Raw genomic sequence first — 20,554 nt, 5'->3', positions numbered from 1 at the left:
AATGATCGATCTCCTAACTGGCACTGTATTGTGTGTTGTAACGTAACGGCGACCATCAGTAAACGTTATGGATACAATATTTTATATTTTTTATCAAGCTGTTCTTGTCTTTACTAAAATAAAAATTAGGCCAATCAAAGGGAAGAGTGCTCTTACAAATCACGAGGGAGTGTTTGACCGCTGATTTTGGCTAACGTAATAGACTCGCTGTTTTTGCTGATGCTGAATCGTCTTTAGCATACAATACATTCATTACAAATGTAACTTTAAGTTAAACGTGTATTTAAACTACACCTGGGGAAACTCACTTCACCTTCAGAGGCTCTGGGGCAGCTCAGTCTCTCCGGTAGGGTTGCAAGACACTGCGTACTGCAGACAGATGCACTGTGCTGCCTGCCCTGTGCCCTGCTGCCACTGGTGAAATTTCATTTTCGCGGGGGTCGCTGCCGTGCTAGTGATGGGTGAAACCATTGTGAGGGGGAGGGGATTCTAAATCGGCTATTTCTGTTTGAGAGGAGTTTGTTGCGGGTCTCCTTGGCCTTCAACGTGTAGGCTATGAACATAAAATATCCTTAAAAAATATTATCTGATTTATAAATGGGGTGGCAACAGGGGTGGCAAGACTGTATCCCAGGGGTGGCAGCTGCCACCCTTTGCCACCCCGTAGATCCGCCACTGGCGTAAACTATTCTGTGTTATTGTTAAGCCTCACAAAAGCCACAAAAACATTATAAATAACCGTCAACTTTTCGTGCACTATATTATAAGTGTTCTAAAGCCACTCTATAGTTTAATGTGATAAAGTGATGTAATGATTAATACTGAAGTCGTTAAACTCAAGTAAGTGCTCCCCTCCGCTGTGGCTGTCAGTCATTCTCCATTCAGCACTCAAACAGCGCGGCGCGTTCGGTTACGGCAGTCAACATGATGAAACTCTCTCCAAGATGATTCAGTGTTACTATTGTTATACTTGATCTGTAGAGAAAGGTCTATGGTTTCGCATAAAATGACTTTATCTTTCTGGAGTTTATTGCTGTTCATGTAACTTTCTCCCGGGTGTCTTTTAGATCACCACACTGGAGTAGAGAGCGCTATACTTGTTCTTCACGTGCAGAGCCGATCCTGACCTCCCTGGGGCCCTAAGCAAAACTCTGTTAAGGGGCCCTCATACCTGACCCATTAGCCATGTAAACCATTAGCCACTGTCACTCAGTCACACCTTATATGCATTCATATAATACCGGAACTATTGCAGTCATATAATACCGGAACTATTGCATTCATATAATACCGGAACTATTGCAGTCATATAATACCGGAACTACAGTATTGCAGTCATATAATACCGGAACTATTGCAGTCATATAATACCGGAACTATTGCATTCATATAATACCGGAACTATTGCAGTCATATAATACCGGAACTATTGCAGTCATATAATACCGGAACTATTGCAGTCATATAATACCGGAACTATTGCAGTCATATAATACCGGAACTATTGCAGTCATATAATACCGGAACTATTGCATTCATATAATACCGGAACTATTGCATTCATATAATACCGGAACTATTGCAGTCATATAATACCGGAACTATTGCAGTCATATAATACCGGAACTATTGCAGTCATATAATACCGGAACTATTGCATTCATATAATACCGGAACTATTGCATTCATATAATACCGGAACTATTGCAGTCATATAATACCGGAACTATTGCATTCATATAATACCGGAACTATTGCAGTCATATAATACCGGAACTATTGCAGTCATATAATACCGGAACTATTGCATTCATATAATACCGGAACTATTGCAGTCATATAATACCGGAACTATTGCAGTCATATAATACCGGAACTATTGCATTCATATAATACCGGAACTATTGCAGTCATATAATACCGGAACTATTGCAGTCATATAATACCGGAACTATTGCAGTCATATAATACCGGAACTATTGCATTCATATACTACCGGAACTATTGCATTCATATAATACCGGAACTATTGCAGTCATATAATACCGGAACTATTGCATTCATATAATACCGGAACTATTGCATTCATATAATACCGGAACTATTGCAGTCATATAATACCGGAACTATTGCATTCATATAATACCGGAACTATTGCAGTCATATAATACCGGAACTATTGCAGTCATATAATACCGGAACTATTGCAGTCATATAATACCGGAACTATTGCATTCATATAATACCGGAACTATTGCAGTCATATAATACCGGAACTATTGCATTCATATAATACCGGAACTATTGCATTCATATAATACCGGAACTATTGCATTCATATAATACCGGAACTATTGCAGTCATATAATACCGGAACTATTGCAGTCATATAATACCGGAACTATTGCATTCATATAATACCGGAACTATTGCATTCATATAATACCAGAACTATTGCAGTCATATAATACCGGAACTATTGCATTCATATAATACCGGAACTATTGCAGTCATATAATACCGGAACTATTGCAGTCATATAATACCGGAACTATTGCAGTCATATAATACCGGAACTATTGCATTCATATAATACCGGAACTATTGCAGTCATATAATACCGGAACTACGCATCAAATCTCTTCCCTTTTTGCTTTGAGGTTTTCAATGTGAAGCGCTGTGACTCCATGTTGCTTCAAGCGCATCATTCTGCGCACGGGATACGCATAAGCGCTTTGTGCCGCTCTGTATTGGAGCCTTTCATATTATAATACTTTTGTGCAATGAAAGATTATTAATAGCCTTTCTTGTTCTGTCCTATCTATAATATGTTGCTGCCTCATTAAACAGCTGCGCTAAACATTTAAAAGAAATGTCTTTTAATTTTATAGTATATATCATAAATATATTTACTTGTTTTTCATGAATGTATTTTACAACAATACAAAGAGCAATGAGAAACATTTTAACAGATTTAGTGCTACACTTATTCACTTTTATTTGTTCTCCATCTCCACTAAATAATGTTTTTCACAAAATGTTTAGATTTTATTCAGTTATTGTGCTCTCATGATTTTTCTAGAGTAACTTTTGCTGCTGAATTTTCAACTAATCTAGTTTATAATAGTATTTTGTCAGATTATGATCATATAATTTTTTCATTTGTTGTTTTTCTTTATAATGATGTTTAACACACAACAGAGTAATTATCAGTTCAACAAACAGAGGTATAGAAATTCTACATTGATTAAAAAGAAAACTGTGCTGATATCGGATCGGTATCGGCCGATACTCAGAATTTTTGGGATCGGATCGGTTCTGGAAAAACCTATCGGTGCTTCCCTAGTTTAGAACAATCCTACTCTTATCAGAATCAGAATCAGAATGAGCTTTATTCGCCAAGTGTGCACAAACACACAAGGAATTTTTTGTGTTTTTTACCGGAGCTCTTGGTACATACATACATATATGACATTAGAACAGGCATTTAAATGAGAACATAAATAAATAGAATAAACAATAATAATAGTTTTAGTATACATCTGAAACAGAAGACTTATGTACAGATTTGTGCATTGTGTGTACAGCTCTATAAATAAAATTTGTATATGTATTTACACAAAAAAACCTCTTGCTTCTCTCTCAAGTACTGAATGAATTATACAGCAGGTGTTAATGGCTGTTTTAGCTGTTTAAGCTGGAGATAGCATGGGGGAAAAAACTGTTTTTGTGCCTAGATGTTCTAGTGCGCAGAGATCTGTAACGTCTGCCTGACGGCAGAAGCGCAAACAGGTTTTGGCCGGGGTGGGAGAGGTCTGTGATGATGTTCCCTGCCCGTTTCGTCACTCTGGCATTGTACAAGTCCTGAAGGTTGGGGAGGTGTACACCAATGATCCTTTCAGCTGTCCTAACAGTCCGTTGTAGTCTTCTTATATCTGATTTGCTGGCTGACCCAAACCAGACAGTTATAGAAGTGCACAGAACCGACTCAATAACAGCTGAGTAAAACTGAGTCATCTGCGCTTGTGGTAGGTTGAACTTTTTCAGTTGACGAAGGAAGTACAACCTCTGTTGGGCCTTTTTGACAATGGAGTCAATGTGATTGTCCCACTTCAGGTCCTGAGAGATGGTAGTGCCCAGGAACCTGAATGACTCCACTGCTGTCACAGTGCTGTCCATGATGGTGAGAGGGGGGAGTGCAGGGGGGTTTCTCCTAAAGTCCACTATCATCTCCACAGTTTTGAGCGTGTTCAGCTCCAGGTTGTTATGACTGCACCAGACAGCCAGCTGTTCAACCTCTTGTCTGTAAGCAGACTCGTCACCGTCCTGGATGAGGCCAATGACTGTGGTGTCGTCTGCAAACTTCAGGAGCTTGACGGAGGAGTCTTTGGAGGTACAGTCATTTGTGTAGAGGGAGAAAAGCAGTGGGGAGAGAACGCACCCCTGGGGGGCACCAGTGCTGATGGTAAGGGTACGAGATGTGACTTTTCCCAGCCTCACTAGCTGCTGCCGGCCTGTCAGGAAGCTGATGATCCACTGACAGATGGAGGAGGGCACAGAGAGCTGGGTTAGTTTATTCAGGAGGGTATCCGGGACGATGGTGTTGAAAGCGGAGCTGAAGTCCACAAACAGGATCCTTGCATAAGTCCCTGGTTTGTCCAGATGTTGGAGGATGTAGTGCAGTCCCATGCTGACTGCATCATCCACAGACCTGTTTGCTCGATAAGCAAACTGCAGGGGGTCCAGCAAGGGTCCAGTGAGGTCCTTCAGGTAGGCCAGCACCAGTCTCTCAAATGACTTCATGACCACAGATGTCAAAGCAACAGGTCTGTAATTGTTAAGTCCAGGGATTTTAGGTTTCTTGGGTACCGGGATGATGGTGGAGTGTTTGAAGCAGGAGGGGACTTCACACAGCTCCAGTGATCTGTTGAAAATCAGTATGACCAAAAGAGTATGTTTTTATGTTTCCTCCACGCGTCACCGGTCTTCATTAAGCTTTGCGTTGTGTGGGTGGATGAACGAGACTGGGCAACAGAAATTACTCAGGCCAGATTTTATTCTGCATGAATAAAAAGACAAATGAATCAAAACAAGCTCGAATCTGTGGCCATCTCTCACAATTGTAACATCAGCCTCTCTTCAGTCACGTTTACCGCAACTGCAACACATTTTACAGTTTTCATGTTTCTCATATAAATCAAAACCAATGTATTCAACATTTAACAAAAAAAAAAACATTTTACATAAATTAAAAAATATATATTAACAGAAGCATAAATGGGAGCATATACCTGCATGAATAGAAAGACAAATGAATCAAAACAAGCTGGAATCCGTGGCCATCTCTTGCCATTGTAACATCAGCCTGTCAGTGATTATTTTAGTAAGGCATTATTTTAGCCAGAGCTTGCACACTCATGCTTAATGAACTCTCTTCAAAAATACATGCTTCACATCCTTCACACAAACTTCATACAAGTATAAATAAGATTAAAGTGTATTAAAGAACAAAATTACATGTTTTAGTTCAATAAACAAAACTCATATCATCTTTTTAGACGGAGCTTCAGCACAACTCGCCTCTCTTCAGTCGCGCTTATCTGAACCGAAGGAGAGCAACCAGAACCAGAACATAAGTATTAAAGGAGCCACGCGCCAAAATACCAAAATAAAATGGTCAACCTTACATATAAGATATTACACTGCTCAGTTTAAATAGTCAATAATACCATTCGTGCCATTCAGAGCAGTGGTTCTCAACCTTTTTTGGGCCAGCGCCCCCTATGCAATATCCAGGTCCCTGAACGAAAACTTTGTGCATTTTAATGTTAAAGTCATCAATCTGGTGCACTTTGAGAGTTCAAAAGTAAAAGCTCCAACCCATATTCTGTGTGCAAATTATATGAAAAATTCAACCTCTTTTAGTTGTGTCTGTCTACATTACACTACTACATAATAATAGTTATAACATTAATCCCATGACAGTAGGGGTGGAACGGCACACAGAAGTCACGGTTCGGTTCATACCTCGGTTCAGACATCACGGTTGGGTACGAGTTCGGTACAATGGAGGGAAAAGCAAAACAAAAATGCAGAAGGCAATTTTTTTTTAGTGTGCATGTCTCAGGCTGTACCACCAAAGGAAAATAAATGTCTTAAGCCTTGTATTTTTTAAATAGGTTTTATTAATAAAGTAAAGGCATAGAACCAGTTTATTTGTAGTGCATTGACAATTGTTTATATAATTAGTTTATTCATTAAATTAATACAAAGACAAAAAGACCTTGAGATATGTTTGGTAATTGTACCTGAATGAATTTAAAATATATATTTAAAAATATATATATTTGCTATATTTCTGATCAATATATTTGTTTTCCTTAAAATTTTAATTAACACTAACTTTATTCTCATCTTAATTATAAATAATTTATTTCTGTATAAAATAATACTACCATTAAAAACACAATTGATTTTCTTTTTTAATCAATGTAGAATGTGTGACTTAAAAATAAACAGATTTGTGCTCTGTTTGAGGACAAGAAATGAAAACCAATGCAATATGATGAATGTCCAAAAGATGGCACTCACAGACTGTTTTTAAATGGGGTTGGATAAATATTTTTTGCTTTTAAACCGTGTGTGTGTGTGTGTGTGTGTGTGTGAGAGAGAGAGATTTTGGTTGGGTGACAGTTCTAGGTTACAGTTTGACAAAAGCACAATGTTGTGTTTTATTGCGAGTGTACACAAATATAAGTAAACACTTTACAGTTTGAATGATGTCCTGTATGAACAAAATGACGGAGTATCACGCCCGCACCTCTCTCTCTCACACACACACACGCACACACACGCGACTGTTATAAATTCGTCGCTGGAGTGAATGGGAATATGATTTATTGAAAATATTTCAAAAAATATAAGTGTTTCTTTAGTCAATACTTTTTAATGGCTTGTGAGCTTTCCATTCCTCCACTGCGTGATTCTAGTCAGCGCTGGATGTTAGCCACCACCGGATTGTTGTCAGCGCCAAACACATTTTTGAGCTTGTGAATGCTGATTCTAGTCAGCGCTGGATGCTAGTCAGTGCTTGAGCGCTGGTCTATGACTGGAAAAATAATAGAGTCGTTGCAAAAGTAACGATACATAGCTTAGGCTACATGTCACATTAAACTGGAATGTTAGGCTTTCTAAATTTCAGAATGTAATTATTTTGCAAGTAAACATGTTTAATCTTGTCTTGCCTGGATCTTTGGCAGGGGTGCGGGAAACTTTTGAATAAGAAATAATATCAAGTCGTCAAAATACAACTCCTCAAATCTCCGCGAATCACAACAAGCGTATCAGTGAGAACACTAATTTAAACAGCATATACACACACCCGAACTTGACTGCACATCATACTGTTGACATTATTGATACTGCTTTCAATCGTAATGCAATAGAAATGAACACAAAAACCTGCCTAGTGCCGCTCTACAACACTGACGGTGGACTTGCGGTCAGGAGTGGAGCGGCTGCGGACGAATGTTCTTTTTATTTTTTATTTGGCGCTACTGACGTATTCTTTCACGCAAACCATAGACGCGCATGCACACAATATGATATCACACTCTATGCATATGTTTTACAACATAATTTAACATATACATAGTCCTTTAGACTCGAGGCCTCTGGGGATGATGGACCTGTGACTTCACCTGGGGATGTGGCCAGAGCCGAAAGTGGCAGTCTTTGACCTCACGTCCCAACTCCATATGAAACAGATTCATTCTACATTATATCTTGGCAATCCTTTATCTACTTGAAATTTTTTTTTTTTTGTATATATTTACATTTTTGTTATACATACTACTTCAGTTTGGAATAACTAGGCTATGCTATGGACAAGGGAACCCTATGGTCAGTGAGTGTCTAGCTGTTCATCCACCAATGTGGACTACTTCTCCACAACAACCACATATTTCACAATATTTTACTCTATTTTATCTTTGTATTGGCAATTATTTATCTATTTTCTTTTCTAGTTTTAAGGTGCTACTGCTGCCCCTTTAAAGAAAAGCACCCTGCACCCCAACTTATTGTGCTGTATTTACTCTCTTCTAGTCTTGTTGGCTGTAATCTCACTGGTCAGGATTGTGAAATTGTGTCATCAGCTCTACAATCCTCAAACTGTGTCCTGAGAGAGCTCGACTTGAGTATTAATGCCCTGCAGGATTCAGGAGTGAAGATTATTTCTGATGGACTGAAGAGCCCACACTGTCAGCTGCAGATACTGAGGTATTTAAGAACATATAAGAGATTATTTACAGTCTGCCGGTCATAATGTTGATGTGTGTTTGTAGATGGTCTGATTGTGTCTGTCTGTAGGTTGTCTGGCTGTATGGTGACAGAGGAAGGCTGTGGTTATGTGTGTTCAGCTCTGAGTTCAAACCCCTCACACCTGAGAGAGCTGGACCTGACGAATAATGACCTGCAGGATTCAGGAGTGAAGATTATTTCTGAAGGACTGAAGAGCCCACACTGTAAGCTGCAGATTCTGAGGTATTTAAGAACATATTAGAGATTTACTACACCAACACGGAAAAGATACAAAGGGACAGGTGCTAGCAGTTGGAGATTATGTGGGAAAAGGGAATCTAACCATTATCATATTTCTGGGGAGTGTCAGAAATTAACCCAGTTTTGGCAAGGGATTGAAGGAAACTTGGAAGCTGTTTTTGAGGTGACGATTCCTTGTAATTGTGAATGTTTACATCTTGCTTACATCATTCTTCTGGCAGCCAGTAAAAAAGTAATTACAAAGAAATGGCTAAAACCAGAGCCACTTACAGTTGATGATTGGATTGACATATTACACTAATATATATATATATATATATATATATATATATATATATATATATATATATATATATATATATACTACAGGGCCGTTGAATGCTTGAATCTGATTGGTTGACGAACGTTCTAAGGTGTGCATTATTTTCAGGGAAACGCACGGAAGTAGTTCCAGGCATGGTCTTGACCACATTACAGTTCCATGTCACTTCGCGTAGTCAACTGTAATAACGGAAAGTAGGATACAATTCATAACAAAAGCATTGAAGCATTCAAAAGCATTTAGCCCCTTGCGCTTGATCTGCAATTTTCAATGTCTAGCTTCACAATCAATAGAAACATGCAGTTTAATTTTAATAAAGTATATAGTCCTATCTATAATCAATAGAAAATTAAACTGAATATAGGCTAAATAATTGGATAGTCCTGCAGCATGGATTTTTATTGCAGATAATATAACAAATTAATAATTATTGATAGGCCTACTTGTTAAAAGGGCTTTGTGTTTCATTTATTTGGCTATAGTCTACTGTCATCTGTCAATAATAAAAAAAAAAAAAGAATGATCGAATAAATTAAAACGAATTGAATTAATAAATAAATAATAATATTGATGCACATGCTTTTCTGTCTTATTATTGCAACATCTCTCTCTAAACCCTGCATTAATAACTGCATAATGAATGTACTTTGATACTTATGACTGATCATGCCCAAACGCGTGTTCAGTGCGTTCAGTCTGTGTTCAAAGTCGGTGTTTAAAATCTGCTGCAGTCGATGAAAACAGTCAGAGAGTGTGTCAGCTAGTCGTGTGTCCCCAGCATTAGTCTGCTATCAGTGGCTCAAACCTCCGTTACTAACTCTAAAATTACGTTTTGGAATTAGCAACGGAGGCATGGGATTAGATGCGTAATTAGGTCTACATACAAGAGCATTTTAATGACAAACTTTACAAACGTCTTGAAATACATAATCTGAACAATGTTTTGAGGTGTGGTAACTGTAGTATAAGCGGAATAATTGACTTTAGGCCGTTGAATTATTAGAAAAATAATGCACACCCGAGGTAAACGGCCAATTATTCCTTACACATATGTGTGTGTATATATATATATATATATATACACACACACACACACATATACACATGTATATATATATATATATATATATATATATATATACACACACACACACATATACACATATATATATATATATATACACACACACACACACACACACATATACACATATATATATATATATATATATATATATATATATATATATATATATATATATACACACACACACACACATATACACATATATATATATATATATATATATATATATATATATATATATATATATATATATATATATATATATATACACAAACACACACACACACACACATATACATACACACATATACATGTGATGGAAAAGATTTCCTTTTCCTTAAGAACCCAGATAGAATACGTTTGTTCAATATGGGAAAAAATTATTGATTATATAAAACCAATTCGCACTGATCTTTTTTTTAATTTATTTTTTTAATAATTATAAGTAATAGCTCCCCTTGTTCTTGAGTAAAACACAAAACATCTGTATAAGCTTGAGTATTTCATTTCCATGACCATTGGTGGACATGATGGGTTATAATGCTGTCTCTGTATTGACGTATCTGTTTTTGTTTTATTGTAAAGAAGCATTTCTGCCTTGATAAATGTATATATTTGTCTGCTGAAATTGAAAAAAGAACATATAAGAGATTATTTACAGTCTGCCAGTCATGTGTGTTTTTGTAGATGGTCTGACTGTGTGTCTGTAGGTTGTCTGGCTGTATGGTGACAGAGGAAGGCTGTGGTTATGTGTCTTCAGCTCTGAGTTTAAACCCATCACACCTGAGAGAGCTGGACCTGAGCTACAATCACCCAGGAGAATCAGGAGTCAAGCTGCTCTCTGGCAAACGGATGGATCCAAACTGCTCATTGCAGATACTCAAGTATGTGGGACAAGCAAGCCTCGTTTACATTGCAGGTCTTGATGCCCAAATCTGATTTGTTGTCTATATCCGATTTTTTTTGACCGTCCGTTTACAGTTTCTTGCCCCATATCCGATTAATGTGTTTACATGCGCATGCTTAAAGGGGGTTCTTGCACAGATGGACAAACGTGAAATATGCTTGATGCTAGCTTGCGATATACCGTATTTTCCGGACTATAAGTCACACTTTTTTTAATAGTTTGGCTGGTCCTGCGACTTATAGTCAGGTGCGACTTGTATATCAAAATTAATTCATACTGACTGACATGAACCAAGAGAAGACATTACCGTCTACAGCCGCGAGAGTACAGATGCTGCTCCAGTAGCCTAGCCCTGAAAAAATTACTGAAAACAACTGAAAAACTGAACAAAAGACTGAACACAAACAAAATGCCCTCAAAAAGAAAAAAATCCATGTTATCGGTGCTGATGCGGTGGTGACGCGTTCATGTAACATGTAAGGGTGGCGCTGCCAATGAAGCTCCTAAAAGCTGTCACAAAGAACCAGCAAAAGTAATGATTATGAATATGTCAAATATAGCAAGGAGACATTTTAATTGTTTATTAATAAACAAGTGTTTTCTGTGTCAGTGTCGGCTGCAAAGATGAAGTTGGAGATGCTGACTCCCGATATTCGCCGTAGTGAACGCGCCAGAGAGAAATACACATTTCATACAGATTACATAAGCAGAGAGCAGAGCAGTCTTTTTTCTTTCGTTTTGAATTGTTCTGTTTAAAAGTAGACATTTCAAGCTTTCTATATATGTCTCAGGTCTGTGAGGCAAGTAGGCCACCGTATATGCTGAGTTTCGGTTCATTTATGAGATGACCTCCAGTTCACGTGCCGGCGCCTCCGTGTCGGGATTATCTATTGTCAACTCTATTTCACGTTTCAAAGCAGTCTTTTAGTGCCGCTTTCAGAGCGGTCCCGTCCGTCACACTGTTTTTTCCTCAATGCGAAAAAAAAAAAATATATATATATATATATATATATATTTTATGTTCAGTGGAGAGCCAACCCTTCTTCATCCGGTGGGTAGTATTACTTTTGGTTTGCGCAGTGTATTTCACAGAATTACAAAAAAATATTTTGCCACCTAAAAGTTAAAGATTTTTTTGTGTCCGTAACGCGTGTGTATTTTCCTCATATTAAATATAAAACGCATGTAGAGATATTTTTCTAATGTCCCTTTATTAAGGGAATATGGATATATAAATAGACGTTTCAATATATTGGTATTAAATGCATTTTCTGAGAATTTATATTTCAAGTTTTGACTGCAAATGTCACGTCCATAACGCTGGAATTGCCCAATTTTAAAGAATTTATCGGTATGTATTTATTTATTTATTCGGTTTCATATCGCATATCGTTACAGCCCTAGTTAATGTGTTACGTTAACATACCGGACACCTCTTCAGCCTGTTGTTCTGTGTGCTATTGTGTAGTTGAATAACTTGCCTTTCCAGATTAAATGTCTGTTCTTGGTCTTGGACTGATGCGACTTATAGTCCGGAAAATACAGTAGCCTATGCGAAGTTCGCCAACTATCACCATGATTTTAAGGCGGAGGAGGATGAAAAGGGCCATCATTGCAGCCTGCACATATGCTTCAGTTATTGTGTGCGAGAGACATCTCAGGACTGGTGGGAACATACAACACGATCTCATGAAAGTGCGTATCTATACCACAAATTTTATTTCTCGTGCCATTTATATGCCAAAAATAGTTTCTGCATGCAGATATGCACTCTAAACCCCTTGGGTACGATTAGGGGTGTGGAGTGCGTGTGTATTACACGCCATAAAGTAAATATCATATGCACGTGGAAACTGCGTATCATATGCACTCAAAAACAATTTTTGGCGTAAATGGCAGAAGAAATAAAATTCGTGCTATAGATACACACTTTCATGAGATCATGGCGGGCTTTAACGAGGAGCAGCGGGTCTGAAATTTTAGGATGAGCAAGCCAACCTTTGATATGTTGTGTCAACGTGTGTCCACATTCCTCTCCTACGACGACACGACGTTTCATCGGGCCATCCATACCTTTGCAGATGCGCGTCAGGGTTTCTCTCATCATTAAACCTCGGATATGTACCCTAATGCCTCAAAAAATCGGATCTGTCTGTTTACATGATAGTTGCATTGGCTCATATCTGATTTATTTCCACAAATGAACGAGGCCTGAAACCGATCTCGAAATATCCGAATGCATGCGTTTTTTTCCTGTTTACACTGTCATAGAAAACATCCGATCTGTCTCACATATGAGCAAAACATCAGAATTGAACCCAGTAGTATTTTCGAATGACCGTGCTTCCCTCCCTCATGTCTTTCATCCACATGAGCCAAAAATACATTTTCTGGCTTTTCACATTTCTACTACATAAATGACCCAATTTAAATACACATTCATCTTTCCAGCAGTGAATTATCCCTTGAAGTAAGTTCAGTGATGTTTCATTTTTGTTGTAAAAAAGGTATTAATTTAGTTAATTTATGTATATTTCCGCTCTGGAGAAAACTGTGATGTCATGGTCCAGCTCGGTTGAGTTCTAATATGCATTAATATCTAATATGTTCTAATATTCAGTCAATGTTAATTAATGTTAATGTAAAATTAAATGTCCCCAGCTAAGCAAGCCAAAAGCCAGTGGCAACAAAGGTGAAAAAAGGCGACAGTGACTTGGGCTGGGCGATATGGCTGAAAACTGTATCACGATATCAGTGTTTCATATCAGTCGATATCGATAATTATTGATATTTTTTATTACCCATTTAAAATAAGGACCAGGAGAAAAATGTTACATTTAAACATTTTTATTTTAAACTTAACCTTCCTCTGATCATAATCTCCTCAGTTCTTAAAGGGATAGTTCAGGATTTTAGACATGAATCTCTATAGCTTCCCCATAAGCAGTGTGGTGCATTGACCATGACTTACCCCCGACAGCGTCCTGTGAGCCGAGCTCCGGTCCAGTTTTGGTCAAGATGAAATTAGTCCGGCAAGTTTGCTGGGGTCACGGCAATAAAGCTTTTTTCTTCTCAAATCAATATGCGTTCAAAAGAGTGATATATTTGCGTCACTAAAACGTTGTCTATGGAGAGGTCAGACCTCGTAATGGCTTGGCACTATTTTCTCCCCTGTCATATCACTACCTACAGCCAGCTGCGAGCTGCGCAGGCGCACACCACTTTTTCAGTTGTTCGGCAGTGTTTACAGCAGTGTTTACGTGCTCAGAACAGCTACACGAACGAGCTAACATAGCTACTCACCAAGAGCGATCAGTTTGTACAAGCTTTGTAGAAAATGGTGCGGACTTGTGACTATCCGGACTGTACAAACAAAGATGTGGCGCTTTCTCCTCACACATTTCGTAAAGATATCCTTTTGGCTGTGTGTCGAAGTCAATGTTGTCATCGTCGCTGCTGTAGTCAGACATGTTATCGTTCTCTTTACGAGCTGTAAACAAAGTGACACGTGCGCGGCTCGCAGCTGGCTGTAGGTAGCGGCAGCGCGCAGTGATATGACGGGGAAGAAAATAGTGCCAAGCCATTACGAGGTCTGACCTCTCCATAGACAGCGGTTTTGTGCTGCAAATATATCACTCTTTTGAACACATATTGATTTGAGAAGAAAAAAGCTTTATTGCCGTGACCCCAGCAAACTTGCCGGACTAATTTCATCTTGACCAAAACTGGACCGGAGCTCGGCTCACAGGACGCTGTCGGGGGTAAGTCATGGTCAATGCACCACACTGCTTATGGGGAAGCTATAGAGATTCATGTCTAAAATCCTGAACTATCCCTTTAAGACAATAAAATGTCAACACAACCATGTAAAACTCAAATAATTAAAATGTAAACATAAGTCTAAAGTCACAATGAACACTTAATTATCTTAACATTTAAGGTGCAAAATGAAAGAAAATGCAAGAAATGCTTAATAAAGTGTAATAAAATAGTGCAAAGTGTTAAATATAAACAGAGAAACCTGAGAATTTAGTGCAAGTCTAGTGCTAGGAGGTTCACTAGCTGTTCACCTTCTGGTGAATAAAGTGTTTTAAAATATGTGCAGTGTTTTGTAAACATAAATAAAACTGAGGTAGACTGAGGTACATCTGTAACATAAAAAACAAACCTACAGTACAGTAACATTGTTTGAAATATAAAGCCTGCAGAAATATGAAAAAGTAACTCTTCAAGCTATTCTTACTCTAATCATCATACTTGAAGTTGAACTATTCAAGTATATTTTCAGTCCAGGTTTTGTGCTAGGAACACCAGCTGGTTGACCTTCTCTGGGTCTAAAGCTGCCCTGGTGCATGTAACAATATTACCCCCAGTACTAAACATTCTTTCTGAGGGGGTGCTGGTGGCTGGAATGCACAAGTACTTTTTCGCCAGCTGAGACAATCTGGGGAAGTTGTGTTCATGTAGCCTCCACCAGTCCAGAGGGTTAGACTCACTGTCTGCATCAGGGCACATCAGGTACCTTTCCAGCTCGCTCTCCACTTTTTGTTTTTCAGTGAGAGGCAAGGCATCATCTTCTTGGCACTGTTTTTTGAAAAAGCTCCCCAATGACTTGCGTTGCTTCTTCACGCCCAGTGGCAGAGGTGGTCCACTTGCAGCTCCTCCTTCTGCACCTTGGTCTGCTGCTCCTTCAGAAGGCCCTGCCTGTGATTGGCCCTGGTCTTCATCCATGATCTCAGACACAGCTCTCATTTGAATGGCCCCTACCTTCTCTGGTCTGATGTATTGGCCTTTAAATCTAGGATCCACGAAGGTAGCCATGTCAAGAAGATCATCTGTGTCAGGGTCAGCATATTTCTCGTCGAGATAAGTCATTATCTTTGTCTTCAGCTCTTTTGTGAGCTGAGTGTCCCCCTCATTAACTTTCAGCAAACTGGAGCGGAAAAGGTGGAGCACAGGCTTCACGTACGAGACCGTCACATATGACTCCCCAGAAAGGGAGTCTGTGAACTCCAGGAGAGGAGTTAAGGCCGCATGCATTGACTCAAGGACGTCAATATCCTGCCACGTTGGGATCAGGTGCCTGTTGTTTTTGTCAGAAGACAGAACTTCAGTGATGGCCTTTTGTTGCTCTAGGACCCTTGCCACCATCTTTTGTCTTGAGCCCCACCTGGTTAGTGACTCTGTGACCAGCTGGTGTGTGGGAAGATGGAGACGTTCCTGTGCTATAGAGAGCGCACTCTTTTTCTTCCATGAGTAAGAAAAGGCAGATACCACTTTCTTGCACACACCTACAGCCCTCTCCACTCTTTTATCTTTTCCTGCAGCACCTGCAGAAAAACAATGCCAGTGTAAATAACTGATAATAGATCACACACACACACACACACACACACAGAGAAACACAGAAACACACACACACACAGAGAAACACAGAAACACACACACACACAGAGAAACACAGAAACACACACACAGAGAAACACAGAAACACACACACACACAGAGAAACACAGAAACACACACACAGAGAAACACAGAAACACACACACACAGAGAAACACAGAAACACACACACACACACACACACACACACACACACACACAGAGAAACACAGAAACACAGACACACAGACACACAGAGAGAAACACAGACACACAGACACACACAGAGAAACACAGAAACACACACACACACACACACAGAAACACAGAAACACACACACAGAGAGAAAAACACAGAACACACACACACAGAGAAACACAGAAACAAACACACACAAACACACACACACACACACACAGAGAAACACAGAAACACACACACACACACACACACACACACACACACAGAGAAAAACACAGAAACACACACACACAGAGAAACACAGAAACACACACACACAAACACACAAACACACACAAACACACACACACAGAGAAACACAGAAACACACACACACACACACACAGAAACACACGCACACAAACAGAAACACCCCCACACACACACACACACACTGTCATGTCAGTGTGTAAAGCTTTTTCCATAAATCATAATAATATAATTGTAATATATAATCTCAATTATTAGCTAATAAAATTACCCAAGGAACCAACATTGATGACAAGCATTAAAATGACAAAGCTACTCACCAATAGCAGAGTGCAAACGATGGCCAAAACACTGCAGCCGTGTCCAGTTGTTCAGTGAAGTCGCCTTCACTACATTTGCCCCGCTGTCTGTGGTGATGCACACCATTTTGTCTTCAATCAGACTCCAAGACAACAGTGCCTCCTTCAAGCCTTCTGCTATCACTTCTCCTGTGTGATCTTCGGGGAAATATGCAGTCTCAAGAGGTTTTCAAACCCCATTCATTGTCGATGAAGTAAATGGCCAAGCTAATGTATGGCTCAGAAGTACGGCTTGACCACAGGTCAGAGGTTGTTGCAAAGTACTTGGCTGACAATATTTCTTGCTGCACAGTGTAGCGTATGGACAGGACTCATGATTACTTGTCATTATAAATTTTAAGGAAGCTTTTAACCCTTAAACTCGTAATTGTAAATTAGAGCATGGCACTGTCAGGGTATTGTATATTATCTATTTAGTTGTGATGTTCTACCCAGCCCACTAGGGGGTACTCAATGAGCATGGAAGGCTTGAGTGACAGGCGAGCGAAGAAGCAGGGGTTCCGGATGAAAAACAAGGCATGTATGCATGTAAAAGCAGTGTGTTCGACAGCTCGTGTTCGTTGTTCAATAAATTGACAGAGACGATTAATGCCTCCTTGTAGATACATTTAAGACATGGTGTCAGAAGTATAAATACAAGAGAAGAGCAAGATGTCGAAATTTAATCCACCAGAAAGTTTTAACTTTGATCGTCCAACGGAGTGGCCAACGTGGCGGCAGAGGTTTGCGCGCTACAGGACAGCTACAAAACTGAGCAAAGAAGATAAAGAGGTACAGATAAGCACTTTAATATACGCCATGGGCATTGAAGCTGAGAACATTTTCAAATCATTCAACTTCGCAGCAGAGGAAAGTGCTGAGGATTATGAAACGGTGCTTGGAAAATTTGATGAGTATTTTTTGCCTAAAAAGAACGTGATACACGAACGGGCATGTTTTCATCAGAGAGTGCAGAGGCCCGGGGAAAAGGCGGAGTGCTACATTAGAGCCCTCTACGAACTCAGTGAGAATTGTGAATTCGGTGCAAGTCGAAATGAACATATAAGAGACAGACTTGTAGTCGGAATTCGGGATAAAGAGCTTTCTAGGAGGATGCAGCTAATGACAGCACTTACACTGGAAACTGCGGTGCAGATGACGAGGCAGGCCGAGGATGTCGCGCAGCAGATCAGCCAGCAGGAGGGTCAGTCAACGAGCAGCGTGCAAGAGGTAGCCTCCAGGCGTTCATTAAAGGCGGGAGATCGGCCATGGACGAGAGAGAAATACAAAAGAGCTGGTGAGAAAAGAAGAGATGATACAGAAAATGAGTGTGGCAGGTGTGGTAAGACAGGACACAAAGACATCAGAAAATGCCCAGCAGCTGAAACTGAATGCAGAAAATGCAAAAGAAAAGGACACTGGGCGAAAATGTGCAAATCAAAAACTGTGAGACAAGTGACGGCGAAAGAAGTGAGTGAAGAGAGCTTTTACCTGGGCGCGGTGAGTAATAAAAATGAGTCAGATGAAGCTAAATGGACTGTGTTGCTTAAGATAGGTGATACTCCAGTTAGTTTTAAGATCGATACGGGAGCGGATGTTACCGTAATGAACACAGTGACTTATGAAAAGCTTCGCTCAAAAGCTCTGCTCCTTCATTCAAACATAGCACTAGACAGCCCAGGCGGATCACTAAATTGCATCGGACAGTTCACTGAAAAAGTGGAATATAAAGGCAGAAAGTATGCCATTACCGTGTATGTGGTTGCGGGAGGAACTGTCAGTAACCTTCTAAGCCGACAGACAGCTGCTGAGATGGGGCTAGTCAAAAGAATAGAGCAGATAGCCGCAGTCTTTGAAGGAAGCGGTACAATGAAAACAGAGCCGGTAAAAATACACCTGAAAGACGGCGCAGAGCCATACGCAGTACATACTGCGCGGAGGGTACCATTACCACTGCTTCCTAAAGTTACAGCAGAATTACTGAGAATGGAGGAACAAGGGGTTGTGGAAAAAGTCACACAGCCTACAGATTGGTGTGCACCCATGGTACCGGTCATGAAGCCCAATGGCAGCGTCAGAATTTGTGTGGGATTAAATAAACTGAATGACAACATAAAAAGAGAGAGGTACATGCTTCCCACAACAGACGAAATTCTGGCTAAATTAGCAGGAGCAAGCGTCTTCACATCATTAGACGCAGCGTCAGGATTTTGGCAGATTCCGTTATGTAATGAGAGCAGCTTGCTGACAACGTTCATTACTCCGGTGGGACGCTATTGCTTTAAGAGGCTCCCATTTGGAATCAGCATAGCTCCAGAAATCTTCCAAAGAAAAATGAACGAGCTCCTAGTGGACATGGAAGGAGTTGCTGTATATATGGATGATGTGATTGTGTACGGGAAGGACCGGGCAGAGCATGACAAACACTTGGGAAAAGTGCTGAAAAGGATGGAAAGTGTGGGCCTCAAATTGAATAAAGACAAGTGTGTATTCAGAAAAGCAGAGTTGAGCTTCCTGGGTCATGTCGTGGATGCACAGGGTGTCAGGGCAGATCCTGAAAAGGTACGTGCAATAAGTGACTTGCAAGAGCCAGAAAATGTAAACGAGTTGAGGAGGGCGTTAGGCCTCATAAACTACATGGGTAAATACATCCCAGACCTGGCATCGAAGGGAGGTCCTTTGTATGAGCTTCTCAAAAATGGACGTGCATGGACTTGGGATCAAGCGCAGAAAAGTGCATTCAAAACACTTAAAAGCTCACTCACAAAAGCTCCAGTCCTGGCACACTATGATCTGGGAAAGGAAACAGTGGTGTCAGCGGATGCTAGCAGTTACGGTATAGGCGGGGTGTTACTGCAAAAGCATGACGATAGCTGGAAACCGGTCGCGTACTGTTCTAGAAGACTAACTGATTCTGAAACGAGATACGCCCAGATTGAGAAGGAGTGCCTTGCAGGCGTATGGGCGTGTGAAAGGTTCCAGAAATACTTAGTCGGCATGGACACATTTAAATTGATCACTGATCACAAGCCGTTAGTACCACTGATCAATAGTAAAGACTTGGACACTGTGCCAGTGAGATGTCAGAGACTTTTGATGAGACTTATGCGGTTTAACGCAAAAGCGGAGTATGCGCCTGGCAAAAGCCTGGTGGTGGCAGACGCTCTGTCGCGAAGCCCATTGAACACTACAGAAGACTTTATGACAGCAGAGGTGAGTTGTCACGTGAATGCTATCATCAGATGTCTACCGGTGTCACAGCGCAAGTTGTCGGAAATAAAATCGGAGACACAAAAGGATGAGCAGCTACAAACTGTAGAGAGATTTGTAAAGTCAGGATGGCCAGAATATGCTAAAAGTGTTCCTAATAGCGTACAGAGTTTTTACAAATGGAAAGACTCTTTGTCAGTGAGTGAGGGACTGGTTGTGCTGGGGAATCGTATAGTAATTCCTAAAGTGATGAGACACGAGATGCTTAGCAGAATTCATGACGGACACCAAG

The 20,554-nt window shown here is 40.0% G+C and overlaps 2 protein-coding genes across 3 annotated transcripts in view; one reads left to right on the top strand and one right to left on the bottom strand.

Moving 5' to 3' along the window:
- Positions 1–20,554, top strand: part of LOC311077447 (NLR family CARD domain-containing protein 3-like) — a 50,529-nt gene that overhangs the window by 14,055 nt on the left and 15,920 nt on the right. The window contains exons 5-7 of one of the 2 annotated variants that reach the window (XM_084105946.1): positions 8,107–8,280; positions 8,371–8,544; positions 10,682–10,855. In XM_084105946.1, the coding sequence (XP_083962072.1) occupies positions 8,107–8,280; positions 8,371–8,544; positions 10,682–10,855 (522 nt within the window). The remainder of the gene's footprint in view (positions 1–8,106; positions 8,281–8,370; positions 8,545–10,681; positions 10,856–20,554) is intronic. The other variant, XM_084105947.1, reaches the window with a different exon arrangement.
- On the bottom strand, positions 14,733–17,270 carry LOC311077484 (E3 SUMO-protein ligase ZBED1-like). The gene is made up of 2 exons (XM_084106016.1): positions 17,035–17,270; positions 14,733–16,208 (listed from the first exon to the last, which is right to left on the bottom strand). Exons 1-2 carry the CDS (start codon positions 17,138–17,140, stop codon positions 15,163–15,165), a joined length of 1,152 nt encoding a protein of 383 aa, XP_083962142.1. The 5' UTR covers positions 17,141–17,270; the 3' UTR covers positions 14,733–15,162.

Source organism: Abramis brama (genome assembly GCF_963993115.1).
Source record: "Abramis brama genome assembly, chromosome: 2".
Classification (NCBI taxonomy): Eukaryota; Metazoa; Chordata; class Actinopteri; order Cypriniformes; family Leuciscidae; genus Abramis; species Abramis brama.
The sequence above is the reverse complement of the archived record's forward strand: the minus strand, read 5'-3'. Positions and strand labels throughout refer to the sequence as shown.